Source organism: Coregonus clupeaformis, unplaced genomic scaffold (assembly GCF_020615455.1).
Source record: "Coregonus clupeaformis isolate EN_2021a unplaced genomic scaffold, ASM2061545v1 scaf0043, whole genome shotgun sequence".
Lineage (NCBI taxonomy): Eukaryota > Metazoa > Chordata > Actinopteri > Salmoniformes > Salmonidae > Coregonus > Coregonus clupeaformis.
In genome coordinates, this window is record NW_025533498.1 from 1,100,714 (window position 1) to 1,122,091 (window position 21,378).

Genomic DNA, 21,378 nt, shown 5'->3' on the forward strand with positions numbered 1-21,378 from the left:
AGCAATAGATCATGACCAACATTTAATATGGATTTGTAATTTATTGCAAACATTAGGTTAAAAAGATAATAAGTGGAAATGTCTGCCCCACAACAGTGTTTGAATGAACACATACTAAAGTAGCTTGCTACACATCCTTCAGTGGTCAACTATTGAAATATGTACAAAAATGTCCTCTATTCTCTTGCAAGAGAGGCATATACAATATTTGACAAAAATATATATATATTGTCAGTAATTCCTCTTATACTCACTCCTCTGTAGAATTAGTTAGGGCCTTCAAAATATTTCAGGCACTGACAGAGTAAAATAGATAGTATGTTTTTATATACACGTATGTGAGTCCCTGTGAGAGTGTGTGTCTGATAGAAAACGCAGTTAGATTTTTCAGGATTGTTTTCTCTTTTGGTCATGGTCAGTTAAGAGAAATTGAGGCTTGAGAAGAACCGTGAGCGTCGAGGTGCAAACCTGGACTCAGGCTCACTCCCCCGTCTCTTCGCTCCCTCCTTCTCTCTCCTCCGGCGAGCCAGGTCTTCCTCCAACACCTGCACACAAAGACAGAAACATATTCAAACACAGACAGATGGATGGATGACGGATGGACAGACAGACACACAGATACACAGACACACTTTACGAGGCTATGCCTGGACACTCAGGCAGAAACACGTTCAAACACGGATGGACGGACAGACAAACAGACAGACTATACCCTCATTGAACAATCAAGGTCAAGTCAACAAGTTCAAGTGTAGCAAGCTGTTAGAAGTGTATGCATGTCTAATGGATATGACAACTGAACATTGAGCAATGCCCATTTCTCCCTGGAGCCATACCTAACCTTAATTAACCTTTTCAGATCTTCAAGGTCAACAAGTACGAAGGGAGCATGTTTTCAGATTTGAAATGCTGCCCTGTTGCCTCTCATCGTTAACCTGTTAGCATGGTGTGCATGGCTAATGGATATGGCAGCTGAACATTGAACAATATCCACTCACTGTCTCATTTCTCCCTACTTGCTTTGCCATTCAACACACTATTCCCACAACATCCTCTCTTTCTCTCTCTGTCTCCCATACCTCTTTCCTGCAGGCCAGCTTGTCTTTCCACTCGTTCAGCTCCAGAGTGTGTTCATCCTCTAATCTCCGTATCTTCTTCTTTTCCATGTCCACTAACAGCTGCAGTTTTTCATTCTGAAACACACATGAGCACACACACATTCATTTTTTTTATTTTCTTCATATAATCAATTATGCTTATTTGATTATATGAATACATTATATTATAGAGTACACCAATTTATAGTAGATATAATATTAATATCTACAACCCAATGAGCTTCCTAACACATGGGGTGTAGTGTAGTGCACCTGCAGCTCCTGGAGTTCGGACATATTGCCGTCACACTGCTCCTGCACCTCCCTCAGCTGGCCCTCCTGGACCTGCTGCAAACTCTGCCTCTCCTCTCGTTGCCTGCCCTCCTCCGACGACATAAACTGACATACAGAGAGAGAGAGAGAGAGAGAGAGACAGAAATAGACATTGTGAGAGAGAGAGAAAAAGAGACAGAGACAAAGAGGATTGCCAAACAAACAATTACTAGTGGCCAAGTGAGCACTGCAAAGAATGTTAACTATTTGGGAACTGAGAAGCTGTTCAAGTCCCTGTACTAACCAGTGTGAGGTGCTGCCTGTGCTCTGGCCCACTCAGGCCCATTATCTTCAGCTCTAGCTTGAAGTTGGCCAGCCTGGCCTTGGCCTCGGTGCGCTGGGCTCGTTGGAGCTTGGTCTTCTCCTGGGCCTGCTGGGCCCTCTGCTCATCCAGCAATGCTCGATGGAACTGGGACGCCCTGTCTGTGTCCTAAGAAGGAACAGGGGAGAGGGGATCATGGTCATGGTGTCATGGTGTGTGTGTGTGTGTGTTGGGGGGTTAGGGTTCTTAGTGAGAGCGTTCCAACTCACTTTGCTGTGCCTCTTGGTAACCTGTTGTCTTTGCAGTGAATACTGCTCCTTCACTTGCTGCTTGAAGAGGTGGTACTTCTCCTGCAGATGACGCTGCTCCATCTCCCAAATGACTGATTCCCGGGCTGCAGGCAAAGAGCCCATACATGTGAATGAATAAAATATTTATATTGGCACAAACACAATCAATGTCACCATTTTGGTAAATGTCTAATTTCCTGTCGGTCTGTGATTTGTGCCTAACCATTGTCATAAAGCAGCCCATAATCGTAACTAATTTGTGAGTGTGTGCGTGTGCATGTGTGTGCGTATGTGCATGCATATGTAAGTGTGTGCTATGCGTGTGCGTGCGTGTGTGTGTGTGTGTACCTCGCTTAAGTTGCTGGGTCTTGACAGTGATGTCCCACTCCATAGAAGCCACCTTCCTCTTGTGTTCCTGGACTCCTTTCTGGAGAGTCTCATTGAGCTCCTGCTGCTGCTTCTGCAGGTAACGCGCCTCCTAGGATGAACACAAGAGGAAACAAGATATACCAAGGGATCTCTGTGTGTGCGTGTTGTACTTGCGTGTGTGTGTGTGTGCGTGCGTGTGTGTGTGTGTGCGTGCGTTTGTGTGCGTGTGTGTTTGCGTGCGCATGGGTGTACCTCTCTGGGTTGAGCCTTCAGTACGGCACCCTTGCGGTTCAGCTCTCTCTCCTGCTGGCTCTTGAGTCTGCGTGCGTCCTCTCTGAGCCTGGCTGTGTGCTCTGTCTCCATGCGGCTGCTCTGCTGCACATACTGCTTCTCTACCCGCTCCAGCTCACCGTCGTAATACTGCTTCTTGCTCTGCACAATGCACACAAAACACACAACATTTGCTTGAGTTTGGAAGACGGGGGAAAAGATTGCCACAAATCTCATGCACTCACTCAATATAGAAAATGAGTCGTTCCCTATCAGGCCGTCAAATTTAAATCCCATACCTTAAAACCTTTTTTAAAAATTGTTTGCAAGTCACAATGGTGTAATAAGAGAATGTAGATTCAAATATATCAAGAGAACAGTGATTTAAATAGGGCCCCACCAGAGCCATATAAAGTATATTATATGACATTTTATTTTCGTGTCATATCGCCAGTTGGCAACCCATCCCTTATGGGATTAATTGACACATAAACAAACATTACAATTATTCACTTTGATAATTCCTCCGGTGTTCTCTGCAGTGCAATTCGCATAAAGAGTGAGAAATATAAACAAAAAAATCTATACATAATAGTAAATAAGGTTATCCAAAAAATTACTACATCCCCAGAGCAGTAAAAATATACATACTGTACATACATTTTATTTATTTAACTAGGCAAGTCAGTTAAGAACAAATTCTTATTTACAATGACGGCCTACACCGGCCAAACCCGGACAATGCTGGGCCAATTGTGCGCCACCCTATGGGACTCCCAATCACCGCCGGTTGTGATACAGCCTGGAATCGAACCAGGGGGTCTGTAGTGACGCCTCAAGCACTGAGATGCAGTGCCTTAGACCACTGCACCACTCTGTCCCCCATACATACACTACCAGTCAAAAGTTTGGACACACCTACTCATTCAAGGGTCTTTCTTTATTTTTACTATTTTTTACACTATAGAATAATAGTGAAGATATCAAAACTATGAAATAACACATATGGAATCATGTAGTAACCAAAAAAGTGTTAAACAAATCAAAATATATTTTATATTTAAGATTCTTCAAATAGCCACCCTTTGCCTTGATGACAGCTTTGCACACTCTTGGCATTCTCTCAACCAGCTTCATGAGGTAGTCACCTGGAATATATTTCAATTAACAGGTGTGCCTTGTTAAAAGTTAACTTGTGGAATTTATTTCCTTCTTAATGTGTTTGAGCCAATCAGTTGTGTTGTGACAAGGTAGTGGTGGTATACAGAAGATTATGGCAAGAACAACTCAAACAAGATAAGAGAAACGACAGTCCATCAATACTTTCAGACATGATGGTCAGTCAATATGGAACATTTCAAGAACTTTGAACGTTTCTTCAAGAGCAGTCGCAAAAACCATCAAGCGCTATGATGAAACTGGCTCTCATGAGGACCACCACAGGAACGGAAGACCCAGAGTTACCTCTGCTGCAGAGGATAAGTTCATTTGAGTTACCAACCTCAGAAATTGCATCCCAAATAAATGCTTCACAGAGTTCAAGTCAAAGGCACATCTCAATATCAACTGTCTGTTTAACCTAATTTCTACCAGCATGTTAAATGTGCAACCAGAGGGAAAAAAACTCTAGACCACCTTTACTCCACACACAGAGACGCGTATAAAGCTCTTCCTCGCCCTCCATTTGACAAATCTGACCATAATTCTATTTTCCTGATTCCTGCTTACAAGCAAAAACTAAAGCAGGAAGCACCAGCGACTCTGTCAATAAAAAAGTGGTCAGATGAAGCAGATGCTAAGCTACAGGACTGTTTTGCTAGCACAGACTGGAATATGTTCCGGGCTTCTTCCGATGGCATTGAGGAGTACACCACATCAGTCACTGGCTTCATCAATAAATGCATTGATGACGTCATCCTCACAGTGACTGTACTTGCATACCCCAACCAGAAGCCATGGATTACAGGCAAAATCCGCACTGAGCTAAAGGGTAGAGCTGCCACTTCAAGGAGCGGGACTCTAACCCGGAAGCTTATAAGAATTCCCGCTATGCCCTCCGACGTACCATCAAACAGGCAAAGTGTCAATACAGGACTAAGATCGAATCGTACTACACTGGCTCCGACGCCCGTCGGATGTTGCAGGGATCGCAAACTATTACAGCCTACAAAGGGAAGCACAGCCGCGAGCTGCCCAGTGACACGAGCATACCAGACGAGCTCAATTATTTATATGCTCGCTTCGAGGCAAGTAACACTGAAACATGCATGAGAGCATCAGCTATTCCAGACGACTGTGATCACGCTCTCCGTAGCCGATGTGAGTAAGACCTTTAAACAGGACAACATTCACAAGGCCGCAGTGCAAGACGGATTACCAAGACGTGTACTCTGAGCATGCGCTGACCAACTGGCAAGTGTCTTCACTGACATGTTCAACCTCTCCCTGTCTGAGAGGTCAGACGTTTCTTGTAGTTGGCCACCAGGTTTGCACACATCTCAGGAGGGATTTTGTCCCACTCCTCTTTGCAGATCTTCTCCAAGTCATTAAGGTTTCGAGCCTGACGTTTGGCAACTCGAACCTACAGCTCCCTCCACATATTTTCTAGGGGATTAAGGTCTGGAGACTGGCTAGGCCACTCCAGGACCTTAATGTGCTTCTTCTTGAGCCACTCCTTTGTTGCCTTGGCCGTGTGTTTTGGGTCATTGTCATGCTGGAATACCCATTAACGACCCATTTTCAATGCCCTGGCTGAGGGAAGGAGGTTCTCACCCAAGATTTGACGGTACATGGCCCCGTCCATCGTCCCTTTGACGTGGTGAAGTTGTCCTGCCCCTTAGCAGAAAAACACCCCCAAAGCATAATGTTTCCACCTCCATGTTTGACGGTGGGGATGGTGTTCTTGGGGTCATAGGCAGCATTCCTCCTCCTCCAAACACGGCGAGTTGAGTTGATGCCAAAGAGCTCGATTTTGGTCTCATCTGACCACAACACTTTCACCCAGTTCTCCTCTGAATCATTCAGATGTTCATTGGCAAACTTCAGACGGCCCTGTATATGTGCTTTCTTGAGCAGGGGGACCTTGCGGGCGCTGCAGGATTTCAGTCCTTCACGGCGTAGTGTGTTCCCAATTGTTTCTTGGTGACTATGGTCCCAGCTGCCTTGAGATCATTGACAAGATCCTCCCGTGTAGTTCTGGGCTGATTCCTCACCGTTCTCATGATCATTGCAACTCCACGAGGTGAGATTTTGCATGGAGCCCCAGGCCGAGGAAGATTGACAGTTATTTTGTGTTTCTTCCATTTGCGAATAATCACACCAACTGTTGTCACCTTCTCACCAAGCTGCTTGGCGATGGTCTTGTAGCCCATTCCAGCCTTGTGTAGGTCTACAATCTTGTCCGTGACATCCTTGGAGAGCTCTTTGGTCTTGGCCATGGTGGAGAGTTTGGAATCTGATTGATTGATTGCCTCTGTGGACAGGTGTTTTTTATACAGGTAACAAACTGAGATTAGGAGCACTCCCTTTAAGAGTGTGCTCCTAATCTCAGCTCGTTACCTGTATAAAAGACACCTGGGAGCCAGAAATCTTTCTGATTGAGAGGGGGTCAAATACTTATTTCCCTCTTAAAAATGCAAATCAATTTATAACATTTTTTACATGCATTTTTCTGGATTTTGTTGTTGTTATTCTGTATCTCACTGTTCAAATAAACCTACCATTAAAATTATAGACTGATAATTTCTTTGTCAGTGGGTGTGACACTCTGGCTCCGGGACTTTTGTATTTGAGCCAGGGTGTATTTGTTTTGTTGGGTTTTGTTGTGGGGTTTTGGTGTATAGGGTGTATTCGTTTGGTTGTGTTTTGGGTGAGTAATTGTAGTGTCGTGTGACTCCCAATCGGAGGTAACGAGTGTCAGCTGTCGGCTCGTTATCTCTGATTGGGAGCCATATTTAAACTGTTTGTGTTCTCACTAGGGTTGTGGGTTTTTGTTCTATATTCAGTATTTGTAACTGTGGACTTCACTAGCCGTCTTTGTTTATTGTTTTTGTCGTTCGTCTCTTTACTCTAATAAAGTCATGTTCACTCAACGCGCTGCGCTTTGGTCTGCTCCTTTTGAAGACGGTCGTGACAGAAAAACCCACCTTAAAAGGACCAAGCAGCGTGTCAAGCGGCAACAGGACCCAGCTCCAAAGGCTTCCTGGACATGGGAGGAGATTTTGGACGGAAAGGGGTCCTGGACTTGGGAGGAGATCCTGGATGGGATGGATCGCCGTCCATGGAGCGAAACGGTGGAGAGGCGACGGCGAGAGGAGCAACGGGGCGTCAGCAGGGCCATCGTCGGAAGGACGAGAGGCAACCCCAAAAAGTTTTTTGGGGGGGCACATGGCTTAGGCGGCTGGGCAGCAGGAGGCTGCCACAGGGCTGAGGGAGGCAGAGAAGGGGCGAATTCAAGAGGCAACCAGGTTACGGGGGTCACTGGTCAAAGTAGGGAAAGGAGATGTAGGGGCACGGCGAGTGGTACTGGGGTGTATTACCAGTCCGGTCCGGCCCGTTCCAGTTCCCGGGGTAGAGCCAGTGGTGTGTGCCTCCAGTACGGTCCGGCCTGTTACGACCCCTCGCACCAAGGATACGGTGCGCTGCGCCAGCCCGGCCCGGCCTGTTCCGGCCACTCGCACCAGGGATACGGTGCGCTTCGCCAGCCCAGCCCGGCCTGTTCCGGCCACTCGCACCAGGGATACGGTGCGCTTTCGCCAGCCCAGCCCGGCCTGTTCCGGCCACTGCGCACCAGGGATACGGTGCGCCGCCAGCCCAGCCCGGCCTGTTCCGGCCACTCGCACCAGGGATACGGTGCGCGTCGCCAGCCCTTTCCCACCAGTGCCTACACCACGCACCAAGCCTCCTGTGTGTCCCCCCGAGTCCTGTGCGTCCTGTTGCTGCTCTCCGCACTAGGCCTTATGTGCGTCCCCAGGGTCCTGCATGCCCTGTTCCTGCTCTCCGCACTAGGCCTTATGTGCGTCCCCAGGGTCCAGCATGCCCTGTTGCTTCTCCTCGCACTAGCCCTGAGATGCGTGTCCTCAGCCCGGTACCTCCAGTTCCGGCACCACGCACCAGGCCTACGGTGCGCCTCAGACGGCCAGAGTCTGCCGTCTGCCCAACGGGGCCTGAACTGCCCGTCTGCCCTAAGGCGCTTGAACTGGCCGTCTGGACTGAGCCTGCAAAGCCGCCCGTCTGCCATGAGCCTTCAGAGCCGTCCGCCAGACCAGAGCCGCTAGAGCCTTCCGCCAGACAGGATCAGCCAGAGCCTTCCGCCAGACAGGATCAGCCAGAGCCTTCCGCCAGCCATGAGCAGTCAGATCCGTCCGCCAGCCATGAGCAGCCAGATCCGTCAGCCAGCCATGAGCAGCCAGATCCGTCGGCCAGCCATGAGCAGCCAGGATCCGTCAGCCAGCCATGAGCAGCCAGATCCGTCAGCCAGCCATGAGCAGCCAGATCCTTCAGCCAGCCATGAGCCGTCCAGCCAGGATCCGCCAGAGCCGTCCAGCCAGGATCCGCCAGAGCCAGCCAGCCTGGATCCGCCATTGAGTCCGGTGCTGTCCCTTAGCCCGGTGCTGCCCCTTAGTCCGGTGCTGCCCCTTAGTCCGGTGCTGCCCCTTAGTCCGGTGCTGCCCCTTAGTCCGGTGCCGCCCCTTAATCCAGTGGGGTTTAGTTGGGGGGTGGTCATGTGGAGGAGGCTAGGGAAGCGGGTGGTGACTAAGGTGGGGTGGGGACCACGACCAGGGCCAGAACCGCCACCGTGGACAGACGCCCACCCAGACCCTCCCCTAGACTGATGCTGGTGCGCCCGGAGGTCGCACCTTTAGGGGGTACTGTGACACTCTGGCTCGGGACTTTTGTATTTGAGCCAGGGTGTATTTGTTTTGTTGGGTTTTGTTGTGGGGTTTTGGTGTATAGGGTGTATTCGTTTGGTTGTGTTTTGGGTGAGTAATTGTAGTGTCGTGTGACTCCCAATCGGAGGTAACGAGTGTCAGCTGTCGGCTCGTTATCTCTGATTGGGAGCCATATTTAAACTGTTTGTGTTCTCACTAGGGTTGTGGGTTTTTGTTCTATATTCAGTATTTGTAACTGTGGACTTCACTAGCCGTCTTTGTTTATTGTTTTTGTCGTTCGTGTCTTTACTCTAATAAAGTCATGTTCACTCAACGCGCTGCGCTTTGGTCTGCTCCTTTTGAAGACGGTCGTGACAGTGGGCAAACGTACAAAATCAGCAGGGGATCAAATACTTTTGTCCCTCACTGTACATACTCTACATACAGTACCTTGCAAAAGTATTCATCCCCCTTGGCGTTTTTCCTATTTTGTTGCGTTACAACCTGTAATTTAAATTGATTTTTATTTGGATTTCATGTAATGGACATACACAAAATAGTCCAAATTGGTGAAGTGAAATGGAAAATAAAACTTATTTCAAAAACTTCTAAAAAATAAATAACGGAAAAGTGGTACGTGCATATGTATTCACCCCCTTTGCTATGAAGCCCCTAAATAAGATCTGGTGCAACCAATTACATTCAGAAGTCACATAATTAGTTAGATTGCACACAGGTGGACTTTATTTAAGTGTCACATGATCTGTCACATGATCTCAGTATATATACACCTGTTCTGAAAGGCCCCAGAGTCTGCAACACCAGTAAGCAAGGGGCACCACCAAGCAAGCGGCACCATGAAGACCAAGGAGCTCTCCAAACAGGTCAGGGACAAAGTTGTGGAGAAGTACAGATCAGGGTTAAAAAAATATCAGAAACGTTGAACATCCCACGGAGCACAATTAAATCCATTATTAAAAATTGAAAGAATATGGCACCACAACAAACCTGCCAAGAGAGGGCCGTCCACCAAAACTCACGGACCAGACAAGGAGGGCATTAATCAGAGAGGCAACAAAGAGACCAAAGATAACCCTGAAGGAGCTGCAAAGCTCCACAGCGGAGATTGGAGTATCTGTCCATAGGACCACTTTAAGCCGTACACTCCACAGAGCTGGGCTTTAGCAACACTTGAGTGGTTTAAGGGGAAACATTTAAATGTCTTGGAATGGCCTAGTCAAAGCCCAGACCTCAATCCAATTGAGAATCTGTGGTATGACTTAAAGATTGCTATACACCAGCGGAACCCATCCAACTTGAAGGAGCTGGAGCAGTTTTGCCTTAAAGAATGGGCAAAAATCCCAGTTGCTAGATGTGCCAAGCTTATAGAGACATACCCCAAGAGACTTGCAGCTGTAATTACTGCAAAAAGGTGGCTCTACAAAGTATTGACTTTGGGGGGGGTGAATAGTTATGCACACTCATGTTTTCTGTTTTTTTGTCATATTTATTTTTTGTTTCACAATAAAACATATTTTGCATCTACAAAGTGGTAGGCATGTTGTGTAAATCAAATGATACAAACCCCCCAAAAATCCATTTTAATTCCAGGTTGTAAGGCAACAAAATAGGAAAAATGCCAAGGGGGGTGAATACTTTCGCAAGCCACTGTATACAGATAAATAAATACAGAAAAACGAAACAGAAGGCATTTGAACACAGTCTGGCACAAAGAGAAGATTCAAGTGGGAGACAGGCCTACACACAATATACAGTATATACCATTTGCTATATAGAAGCTAAATATTATATTATAATTGAGTTATAGGTAGCCCTTTTTCTTTTATTCCAGGCTTTATCTAAATATTCCGCAAACGGGACTCTAGGTCCCACTACTCACTGTCATCTCTTGGGCGATCTGTCGGAACATCATCTCTCTCTGTTGCTGCAGCCGCTGCTCCATCTGGGAGTACTCTCTCTGCTCCTCCCTCTGAAGTAGCTTTAAAGCCTGCAGCTCCTGGCGCCTGCATAGTCAGGCACACACATATGCACTCACACACACAGACACACACACACACACACACACACAGACACACACACAGACACACAGGGGAGATTCCGGAGATTGAACAAACTAATGAAGTGAATGTGTTGAATATGAATTTTTATAAGTCTCCTATCCAAGACATATTTGACATTCTGAGTCTATCCTTAATCTAGTTATTTTTTCATTGGAGCCCAAGCCTTGTTTCCAGAGGGAAAAGTTTACCTGGTGGACCGCATGTGCCGCTCTTTCCCATCGGTCTCCTTCAGGACCTTTGACGTGGTGACGCTGACCTCTCGGCCGTCCACCATGAACTTCCGGGTCCTTTTGACCGTCTTCCTGTTATGGATCAACTCCTGGAATACAACAAATAAAATATTACACTCACAAAGTGCTTCTGTTTAGTTGGTGTAATCTATCTAGGGAAGCACACAACACCTCTTATTGCTTATCTTAAAGGGACATTACACTCTAAAATCTACTTTTGTCAGACTACTTTTGAGGTTTGAAAGCCCCCTTGAAACTTTGATTTTGGAGTGTAATGTCTCTTTAACCTTAATGAATTGTACCTTTGTGTTCTGTGTTCTACATTATATTCACTTGGGGAAACAATGGGTGGAACCTGCTCTGATCACTCACCTCTACAGGTCTTGACATTGTTGAGACTGAGTTGTCTTTCTCTGTTACGTCAGCTTGGTCATCAGTGGCAACCATCTTGGGTTGATTGTCTGTCACTTGGTGCCAGTTTCCATTTGATGCTGAGTTCAGGTGTACTGTGTCTGTAGCTGTTCCCTGCGATCTAGTTGAGTTCTGTTCAGTCAATATGTTTAATTGGGTCTGACATGTCTCCTCCTCCTTACCTCCTTCCTCCAGCTTTTTCCCTCTTTCCTCTTTCCCTCCTTCCTCCCTCCCACTATTTGACTCCAAGGTCAAGTTCACCCTCGTCATAGGTTCCCCAGTTGGGGAGTCTGTCATCTTCTCTTCTCCCTTACTGTCCTCTTGTTTGTTTCTCTCTTCTTTCGGTTCTTGCTTTATGGTCATATTGGTTTCTTGTGCTTGGATAATCACTATGTTATCACTTTCTAATCCAAGGTCCTCCTCTTTACTCTGTTCATCTTTTTCCTCTGTTCTGTCCTCTGCTCTCGCTACATTTTCACATTCAGTCACTTTGAAATCAAGGATTTCATCTTCTGTGTTTGCCCTCAAACTCTTCTTCTTTTCACTGGTCGCAACATCCATTGTTGATTCACTTCTTTGCTTCTCTGTTTCAGTCTGTATTTCTCCTGTTTGTTCTGATGGTATGGTCTCTTCAATATCACTCTTCGATTCTCCGTCCTCCATTTCAGGACTTGCCTCATGTTCTTTTAAGTCCATTCCTTTGTCTGGACAGTTGCTTGTCTCTCCTTCGCTTGTCTTTAACTCCACCTTGACCTCCTGTTCTTCTTCCACATATGTCTTGTCTTGTATTCCTTCTTCATTTATCTGCATCTCATACCTTTCTTCTACTTTACTCCCCTCATGCTCTGCCACTTCATCTCTCTTAGCAGGTAGTTCATTCTCTTCTAAAATCTTCTCATCCTTGTCCTGCTCCTGCTCCTCCTCTCCCGTCTCCTCTTGTATTTCCTCCTTTGTCCCTTCAGTCCTCTCCTCTTTGCTTTGTTTTGTCTCTTCCTCAGCGTTCCCACTGGTGGCCATCTTGAAGTGGTTATGAGTGGACAGATCCAGGAAGTCTAGCACTGAGTTCTGTGTTTCTCCTCTCTCCTTTGTGGATGGGTGGGGCATTTCCAAAGACAAGGCTATAACCAGTGGACTTAGTGTGTGCACTAACTGGCGAGGAGCTTCTTCTACCCTATGGTTAGTATCATTATTTGGTGCTGATTTGAGGATACCAATTTCCTTAACTGAACATTGAGCCTCAGTCATTGGTTGTTTATCGTCAGAGTTAAGTGCATCATCAACAGAGTCATTGGTACTGTTTTGGTTCATATCAGTGTGGATGCCTACTATTTCCTGTTCAGAAGAAGAAACCACTTCCAGGTCAAGGTCTTGGGCCTCACAGTCATTTGCAATTTCATCCTTCTCTTTTTTCTGCCCCTCAACCTTTTCTTCTGTTTCTGCATCATCTCCTGTGTCATTTGTTTCAGGGATGGGTTGGGTGATCCCTCCCTCCAAGCTGCCCCTCCCAACGTTCTCACACAGATCCTTCTCCGCATCCCCTGCATCTCTCTCTCCTGCTGGATTTGTCACTTCCTGCTCTTCTGATTGGCCATTGGGACTGTCCTCCTTGTTCCGTTGGCTCTGATCGGCTGGAATCGACGGGGTGTCTCCCCAGAGGCCGGACTTGCAGCGGCGAGAACCAGAGGTCAGAAATGAGAGAAAGGTCCCTGGCTCCCAGACCGACAGACGCCTGGCCAGCTTTCTGGCCCTGTCCGTGTTAGGAGTCTCCACCCTGGTCCCTGCGGTGCCACCATCTTTCACTGGTGTGGAGGAATGGACTGGGTCAGGGTTGGGTGGAGGTGGTGGTGGACTCGTACCATCCTGTATGATAGATGGGCCCTCCTGAGGTTTCTCTGGTACCTGCATTGTCTCTTCTTCCTGCTCAGACTGGGCAGTCCCTCCATCCGACACCACAACTGTGTCCTCATCTAGAGAGCCCCCGTGGTCGATCAGGGACTGGCAGAGAAAATAATAGGATGTGTTACTATTGTAGTTCATTTAAGACTGACTTTAGGAGGCAATTTCAATTGAATCTATGTTCTGTCCTATCTACTTTAAGACAAATAAAAACACTCAAAGGAAAGTTGATGTATGAACTTCCACCTACAGTATACTGTATAGAAGCAGAATTAGAGAAACTTTCCCAACACGTTTTAGATCGAAGCAGATCTCCACTAGAAAGGCATCATTCCCTCAAATCAAGTCTGTATCGCAAATGGCACTCTATGGAGAGCAATAGTAATGCCGTCTTTCTATACGCACTAACTCCACCATTGTTCGTTGACCAAAGCCTATGGGGAAATGAATGGGGGTTTTGGAGGGGTTTTGAAAAATAATGTCTGTGGTGAAAACAGGCATAGGAGATCTTCTACATTTTGTTCTATGAGATAATCTTCATCACCTTTTGTGAATTTTGAAGCATTTATGTAATCAAAACAAGCACATAAAGCGCATAAAGGCTTCATAATTCATAAGGTCATGTTAACTGACTTTAACTTTCTCACAGAACAAAACGTGTAAGATCTCCTAAGCCTGTGTTAACCTCAGACCTTATTTTCAGCGTTTATCCCAAAACCCCATTCTTTCCCCATAAATGTCTCTCATAGGAATGGCCGAACGAACTAAAGGTAACTCATTTCAGTTTTTTAGGACTATAAGCTGGCGATCTCTATTCCCTATCTAGTGCACTACTTTTGTCCAAAGCCTATGTGGAATAGGGTGCCATTTGGGAAGAATCCCCCATCTCTTACCGCTGTCTCCTCCATCACCTCAGCCTTGGCCTCGGCGATGAGTTCCTTCAGGGCTCGACCGTCCCGTCCAGCGCAGGGGAAGGGGTGGGCCAGGAGCTGCTGGGCTCCCCACCGGGCCTCAGGGTTCTTCTGCAGCGCCCTCCGCAGGAAATCCTGGAAATGGGAGGACCTGAAAGTGGGAACACAGTGCAGGGACACGGGGATGGGGATGGGAGTCAGGGGATGCATCCCAAATGGCACCTTATTCCTTATATGGTGCACTACTTTTGACCAAAGCAATATGGGAAATTATGTGTTTGATACTATGAGCCAGCCCTCCCCATTTAAGGTGCCACCAGCCACCACTGAGTCATAAAAATAGAGACATCTCCATGTACAGTGGGGGAAAAAAGTATTTAGTCAGCCACCAATTGTGCAAGTTCTCCCACTTAAAAAGAAGAGAGATGCCTGTAATTTTCATCATAGGTACACGTCAACTATGACAGACAAAATGAGAAAAAATCATCCAGAAAATCACATTGTAGGATTTTTAATGAATTTACTTGCAAATTATGGTGGAAAATAAGTATTTGGTCAATAACAAAAGTTTCTCAATACTTTGTTAAATACCCTTTGTTGTCAATGACACAGGTACCTGGGGCGGCAGGTAGCTTAGTGGGTAAGAGCGTTGTGCCAATAACCGAAAGGTCGCTGGTTCTAATCCCCGAGCCGACTAGGTGAAAAATCTGTCGATGTGCCCTTAAGCAAGGCACTTAACCCTAATTGCTCCTGTAAGTCGCTCTGGATAAGAGCGTCTGCTAAATGACTAAAATGTAAATGTCAAACGTTTCCTGTAAGTCTTCACAAGGTTTTCACACACTGTTGCTGGTATTTTGGCAGATCTCCTCTAGAGCAGTGATGTTTTGGGGCTGTCGCTGGGCAACACAGACTTTCAACTCCCTCCAAAGATTTTCTATTGAGATCTGGAGACTGGCTAGGCCACTCCAGGACCTTGAAATGCTTCTTACGAAGCCACTCCTTCGTTGCCCGGGCGGTGTGTTTGGGATCATTGTCATGCTGAAAGACCCAGCCACGTTTCATCTTCAATGCCCTTGCTGATGGAAGGAGGTTTTCACTCAAAATCTCACGATACATGGCCCCATTCATTCTTTCCTTTACACGGATCAGTCGTCCTGGTCCCTTTGCAGAAAAACAGCCCCAAAGCATGATGTTTCCACCCCCATGCTTCACAGTAGGTATGGTGTTCTTTGGATGCAACTCAGCATTCTTTGTCCTCCAAACACGACGAGTTGAGTTTTTACCAAAAAGTTCTATTTTGGTTTCATCTGACCATATGACATTCTCCCAATCCTCTTCTGGATCATCCACATGCACTCTAGCAAACTTCAGACGGGCCTGGACATGTACTGGCTTAAGTAGGGGACACGTCTGGCACTGCAGGATTTGAGTCCCTGGCGGCGTAGTGTGTTACTGATGGTAGGCTTTGTTACTTTGGTCCCAGCTCTCTGCAAGTCATTCACTAGGTCCCCCGTGTGGTTCTGGGATTTTGCTCACCGTTCTTGTGATCATTTTGACCCCACAGGGTGAGATCTTGCGTGGAGCACCAGATCGAGGGAGATTATCAGTGGTCTTGTATGTCTTCCATTTCCTAATAATTGCTCCCACAGTTGATTTCTTCAAACCAAGCTGCTTACCTATTGCAGATGCAGTCTTCCCAGCCTGGTGCAGGTCTACAATTTTGTTTCTGGTGTCCTTTGACAGCTCTTTGGTCTTGGCCATAGTGGAGTTTGGAGTGTGACTGTTTGAGGTTGTGGACAGGTGTCTTTTATACTGATAACAAGTTCAAACAGGTGCCATTAATACAGGTAACGAGTGGAGGACAGAGGAGCCTCTTAAAGAAGAAGTTACAGGTCTGTGAGAGCCAGAAATCTTGCTTGTTTGTAGGTGACCAAATACTTATTTTCCACCATAATTTGCAAATAAATTCATAAAAAATCCTACAATGTGATTTTCTGGAAAAAAAAATCTCAATTTGTCTGTCATAGTTGACGTGTACCTATGATGAAAATTACAGGCCTCTCTCATCTTTTTAAGTGGGAGAACTTGCACAATTGGTGGCTGACTAAATACTTTTTCCCCCCACTGTATGATTGACTGTCCCTGACTCACCAGAGGCGTGGGTTGCTGAGGGTCGGTGGGGGGGACTTGGTGATCTTGAGCAGGACCCTCATTGGGTTGAGTGAGTGGTGAGGGGGCTCCATCTCTGCAGCCTCGATCAGCGTCACGCCCAGGGACCAGACGTCAGCCTTGGGGCCGTACGGGTTTTCCTTGGAGGTCTCACACTGGATCACCTCTGGAGCCATCCTGGGACAGACGGATGGGCAGACAGAGGGACGGACGGACAAATGTAGACATTGGGGTTGTTGAAAAAGAATGCACATGGGAATGTGGCTGCATGCTAACAACATTTAAACATATACAAAACTGATAGGGGTAAGACAAACCAGTAAGGGGTTCCAATGAAAGTGGCTCTCTTCTGGAGGGTGTGTGTGTTTTTGGCAGACACTCCGAAGTCAGCTGGGGATTGAAACAGGGCTTTGAGAGGACTCAATGAGAGGCACTGATACACTATAAGAGAGACACTAGAATAGACTTATAAATAATATTTAGACAGACACACAGTCAGGTAGACAGACAAACGGACGGATGGATGGAAAATCAGAGAGAGAGAATAGAACAGAGACAGAGAGAAAATTATAATCCAGTAGTTGTAGGAGTGTGCTATGCAGTGTTGTACCCAGTTTGACGTGTCCCTCCATGGTGAGGAGGATGTTGCCTGCCTTCAGGTCTCTGTGGATGATGTGGTGCTGGTGCAGGTAGGACAGAGCCTGCAGTGTCTGACAGCACACCTCACTGATCTGCTGCTCAGACAGGCCCCGCTCCAGCTCTAGGGGGTTCACACACACACACACACACTAACATATAAGTACAACAGTGACTTCCCAGAGAAGGAAAAACGAAAGAAGTGGAAACTAAGGAGTACATGACGCTTGGCTCCCACCTAACATGATGTCATCCAAGGCCCCCCCTGGGCAGAACTCAACCAGGATCTATTGGACAGAAAGAGATTTCATCTTCAATAATCAATCATCAAAAGCCTTTACTGTATATATATAATGGATAGTTTACTGAAACCCCCTCCAAAAAGTCCTGACTCAGTGCATTAATTTTGACACCTGGCAATGGAGTCAAGCAGCTGAAAAAGACCTCACCCACAGCCAATCCTCAAAGAAGGTGGCGTCCAACAACCCAAGGATGTTACTATGGCGGCAGGCTGCCAGGATGTCGATCTCGGTGATATAGTCCTCAAGCTGCTCTTCATTGCGTACCTCCATCACTTTAGCAGCAGCCAAGGCCCCAGTGGTGTGGTTCTGGGCCTGAACACAGACAGAGGACTACACTGAAGGTCTCTACGGTGCCATCTACAGTATACTGGCTTTAGTCTATATATTATTTGTTATTCATCATCTTCTCGCAGGCTTTGCATCAAAATGCTTTGTACGAAAAAAGACACAATATCACAAACAATACCTTGAACTCATATACCAGTGAGAGAGATACACATGACATCCCTCTAATCTAGGTGGCCCTAGTTCTTCGCATCTTGGATTCAATAATATACAACAGTGTTTTACATTGACAATTTACAAATGAAGACTAAAACCATCACAGTAAAGTCGGAAATCAGTCAGCTCAGTGCAACAACAGTCAACATGTTTCTGCAAAAACAGAAGAGCAGATGCGTGTGGATTATACGTCAAGACAGGAAGTTATAGTTCAGCCTGTATGGGTTGACAGGAAAACGACAAACCACAGTATGGCCTCATGACGCATGCAATACTCTGCCAACCATCGAGAAAATCCACAACACAGCTTTAAATCAAAAGCACTACAAAGTTTGGTAACACAGTTGACTGCTCTTGTATTGCACTGAGACATAATTTCACTCCATCATTGCCATATTGAATTAAATCCAGAGTAAGGCGCCATTCCTCTCCATCCCATCAGAGATGATAGAATTTTATTTTAGGAATTTTCATCTTAAATGTAATCTTTTTACGGGTTTGGTTTGGAGAGGAGAAGAAAGGAGACAAGACCAGACCAGAAGTTAAAAGAAGAGTTGAGCATCATTGGGCCCCAGGCTGCTGGTACCTTGTAGACCTTCCCGAAGGCCCCATCTCCCAGCTCCCCCTGGGTGTCCCAGGTCTCTCGCGGGTCCACGTCTCTCCGGAGGTTTTCGTAATGCTTCACCCTCTTCTTCTCCGGCCCCAGACGGAAGATACGCATCAGGAGGGACGCCATGTCCCTCACCCCACCTCGCCCTGTCCTCTTAGTCTACAAGGGTCTCCTCAGTTTACACCGCTACAGTGGACAGCAGCCCACAGAAACAAAGCCAACACCACCCGTCTCTCATATACAACGTCCACCCAGGATAGTAAGGCCAGGCAGAACCAAGCATCAAGTTCCACTGTGGGTGAAGACACAATGTGAAAGGTCTTTGACTCACCTGCCACATCTCTGTCTCTGAAACCTCTCAGAAGAGACGCAGGAAGTGACTGTGCTAACCACATCCTACACAGAAAAAAAGAGAGAAAGAAGAAAGCATGCAGTGAAACAGATTTTGGGGGTAGGCCTATGCCCTGTATATCTTTTGTGCATCACTCAGAGAAATATGTAGTACTGCTAGGTTTTACCTAGTCAAATATAACAAATAATTACATGTTTTATAATTAAATAGAAAGTGCATTCATCTTAAGATAGCTAGGTGAGACAACCACATTCACTACATGACCAAAAGTATGTGGACACTTGCTCGTCGAACATCTCATTCCATAATCATGGGCATTAATATGGAGTTGGTCCCCCCTTTGCTGCTACACTGCTCAAAAAAATAAAGGGAACACTTAAACAACACATCCTAGATCTGAATGAATGAAATAATCTTATTAAATACTTTTTTCTTTACATAGTTGAATGTGCTGACAACAAAATCACACAAAAATTACAATGGAAATCAAATGTGTCAACCCATGGAGGTCTGGATTTGGAGTCACACTCAAAAATTAAAGTGGAAAACCACACTACAGGCTGATCCAACTTTTGATGTAATGTCCTTAAAACAAGTCAAAATGAGGCTCAGTAGTGTGTGTGGCCTCCACGTGCCTGTATGACCTCCCTACAACGCCTGGGCATGCTCCTGATGAGGTGGCGGATGGTCTCCTGAGGGATCTCCTCCCAGACCTGGACTAAAGCATCCGCGAACTCCTGGACAGTCTGTGGTGCAACGTGAGCGTTGGTGGATGAGAGCGAGACATGATGTCCCAGATGTGCTCAATTGGATTCAGGTCTGGGGGAACGGGGGGCCAGTCCATAAGCATCAATGCCTTCCTCTTGCAGGAACTGCTGACACACTCCAGCCACATGAGGTCTAGCATTGTCTTGCATTAGGAGGAACCCAGGGCCAACCGCACCAGCATATGGTCTCACAAGGGGTCTGAGGATCTCATCTCGGTACCTAATGGCAGTCAGGCTACCTCTGGCGAGCACATGGAGGGCTGTGCGGCCCCCAAAGAAATGCCACCACACCATGACTGACCCACCGCCAAACCGGTCATGCTGGAGGATGTTGCAGGCAGCAGAACGTTCTCCACAGCGTCTCCAGACTCTGTCACGTCTGTCACATGTGCTCAGTGTGAACCTGCTTTCATCTGTGAAGAGCACAGGGGCGCCAGTGGCGAATTTGCCAATCTTGGTGTTCTCTGGCAAATGCCAAACATCACTGCACGGTGTTGGGCTGTAAGCACAACCCCCACCTGTGGGCGTCGGGCCTCATACCACCCTCATGGAGTCTGTTTCTGACCGTTTGAGCAGACACATGCACATTTGTGGCCTGCTGGAGGTCATTTTGCAGGGCTCTGCAGTGCTCCTCCTGCTCCTCCTTGCACAAAGGCGGAGGTAGCGGTCCTGCTGCTGGGTTGTTGCCCTCCTACGGCCTCCTCCACGTCTCCTGATGTACTGGCCTGTCTCCTGGTAGCGCCTCCATGCTCTGGACACTACGCTGACAGACACAGCAAACCTTCTTGCCACAGCTCGCATTGATGTGCCATCCTGGATGAGCTGCACTACCTGAGCCACTTGTGTGGGTTGTAGACTCCGTCTCATGCTATCACTAGAGTGAAAGCACCGCCAGCATTCAAAAGTGACCAAAATATCAGCCAGGAAGCATAGGAACTGAGAAGTGGTCTGTGGTCACCACCTGCAGAACCACTCCTTTATTGGGGGTGTCTTGCTAATTGCCTATAATTTCCACCTGTTGTCTATTCCATTTGCACAACAGCATGTGAAATGTATTGTCAATCAGTGTTGCTTCCTAAGTGGACAGTTTGATTTCACAGAAGTGTGATTGACTTGGAGTTACATTGTGTTTAAGTGTTCCCTTAATTTTTTTGAGCAGTGAATAACAGCCTCCTCTCTTCTGGGAAGGCTTTCCACTAGATGTTGGAACATTGCTGCGGAGACTTGCTTCCATTGAGCAACAAGAGCATTAGTGAGGTCGGGCACTGATGTTGGGCCATTAGGCGTGGCTCGCAGTCTGTGTTCCAATTCATCCCAAAGGTTGAGATCAGGGCTCTGTGCAGGCCAGTCAAGTTCTTCCACACCGATCTTGACAAACGATTTCTGTATGGACCTCGCTTTGTGCATGGGGGCATTGTCATGCTAAAACAGGAAAGGGCCTTCCCACAAAGTTGGAAGCACAGAATCGTCTAGAATGTCATTGTATGCTGTGGCGTTAAGATTTCCTTACACTGGAACTAAGGGGCCTAGCCCAAACCATGAAAAACAGCCCTAGACTATGATTCTTCCACCACCAAACTTTAAATAATAATATAATAATAATATGCCATTTAGCAGACACTTTTATCCAAAGCGACTTACAGTCATGTCTTTACAGTTGGCACCATGCATTCGGGCAGGTAGCGTTCTCCTGGCATCCGCTAAACCCAAATTAGTCTGTCGGACTGCCAGATGGTGAAGCGTGATTCATCACTTCAGACAACGCGTTTTCACTGCTCCAGAGTCCAATGGCGGCGCGCTTTACACCACTCCACTAAATAGCTCACAGACAGAGTCACCAGCAAAGCACCCCCACACCATAACACCTCCTCCTCCATGCTTTACGGTGGGAAATACACATGCGGAGATCATCCGTTCACCCAAACCGCGTCTCACAAAGACACAGAGGTTGGAACCAAAAATCTCAAATTTGGACTCCAGACCAAAGGACACATTTCCACCGGTCAAATGTCCATTGCTTG

The 21,378-nt window shown here is 46.8% G+C and overlaps 1 protein-coding gene across 1 annotated transcript; it reads right to left on the bottom strand.

Annotated features, from left to right (window-relative positions):
• Positions 1 to 21: 21 nt before the first annotated feature.
• On the bottom strand, positions 22 to 18,563 carry LOC121577773 (serine/threonine-protein kinase 10). The gene is made up of 17 exons (XM_041891650.2): positions 18,215 to 18,563; positions 17,275 to 17,439; positions 17,064 to 17,112; positions 16,800 to 16,949; positions 16,507 to 16,579; positions 16,172 to 16,366; positions 14,003 to 14,171; positions 11,175 to 13,208; positions 10,761 to 10,891; positions 10,392 to 10,515; positions 2,604 to 2,783; positions 2,331 to 2,460; positions 1,962 to 2,086; positions 1,675 to 1,860; positions 1,371 to 1,496; positions 1,080 to 1,193; positions 22 to 545 (listed from the first exon to the last, which is right to left on the bottom strand). The coding sequence occupies exons 1-17, from the start codon at positions 18,362 to 18,364 to the stop codon at positions 420 to 422; spliced, it is 4,227 nt and encodes a 1,408-aa protein (XP_041747584.2). The 5' UTR covers positions 18,365 to 18,563; the 3' UTR covers positions 22 to 419.
• Positions 18,564 to 21,378: the final 2,815 nt, after the last annotated feature.

What these genes read in the sequence shown, in the direction of transcription:
- LOC121577773 (XM_041891650.2), bottom strand. Translation starts at nt 18,364, where the DNA reads ATGGCGTCCCTCCTGATGCGTATCTTCCGTCTGGGGCCGGAGAAGAAG. An exon ending in TGAAGGCTCAACCCAGAGAG is followed by an intron (nt 2,461 to 2,603) that starts GTACACCCATGC and finishes TGTTCATCCTAG; the next exon opens with GAGGCGCGTTACCTGCAGAA. An exon ending in ACAGGCAGCACCTCACACTG is followed by an intron (nt 1,497 to 1,674) that starts GTTAGTACAGGG and finishes TCTGTATGTCAG; the next exon opens with TTTATGTCGTCGGAGGAGGG.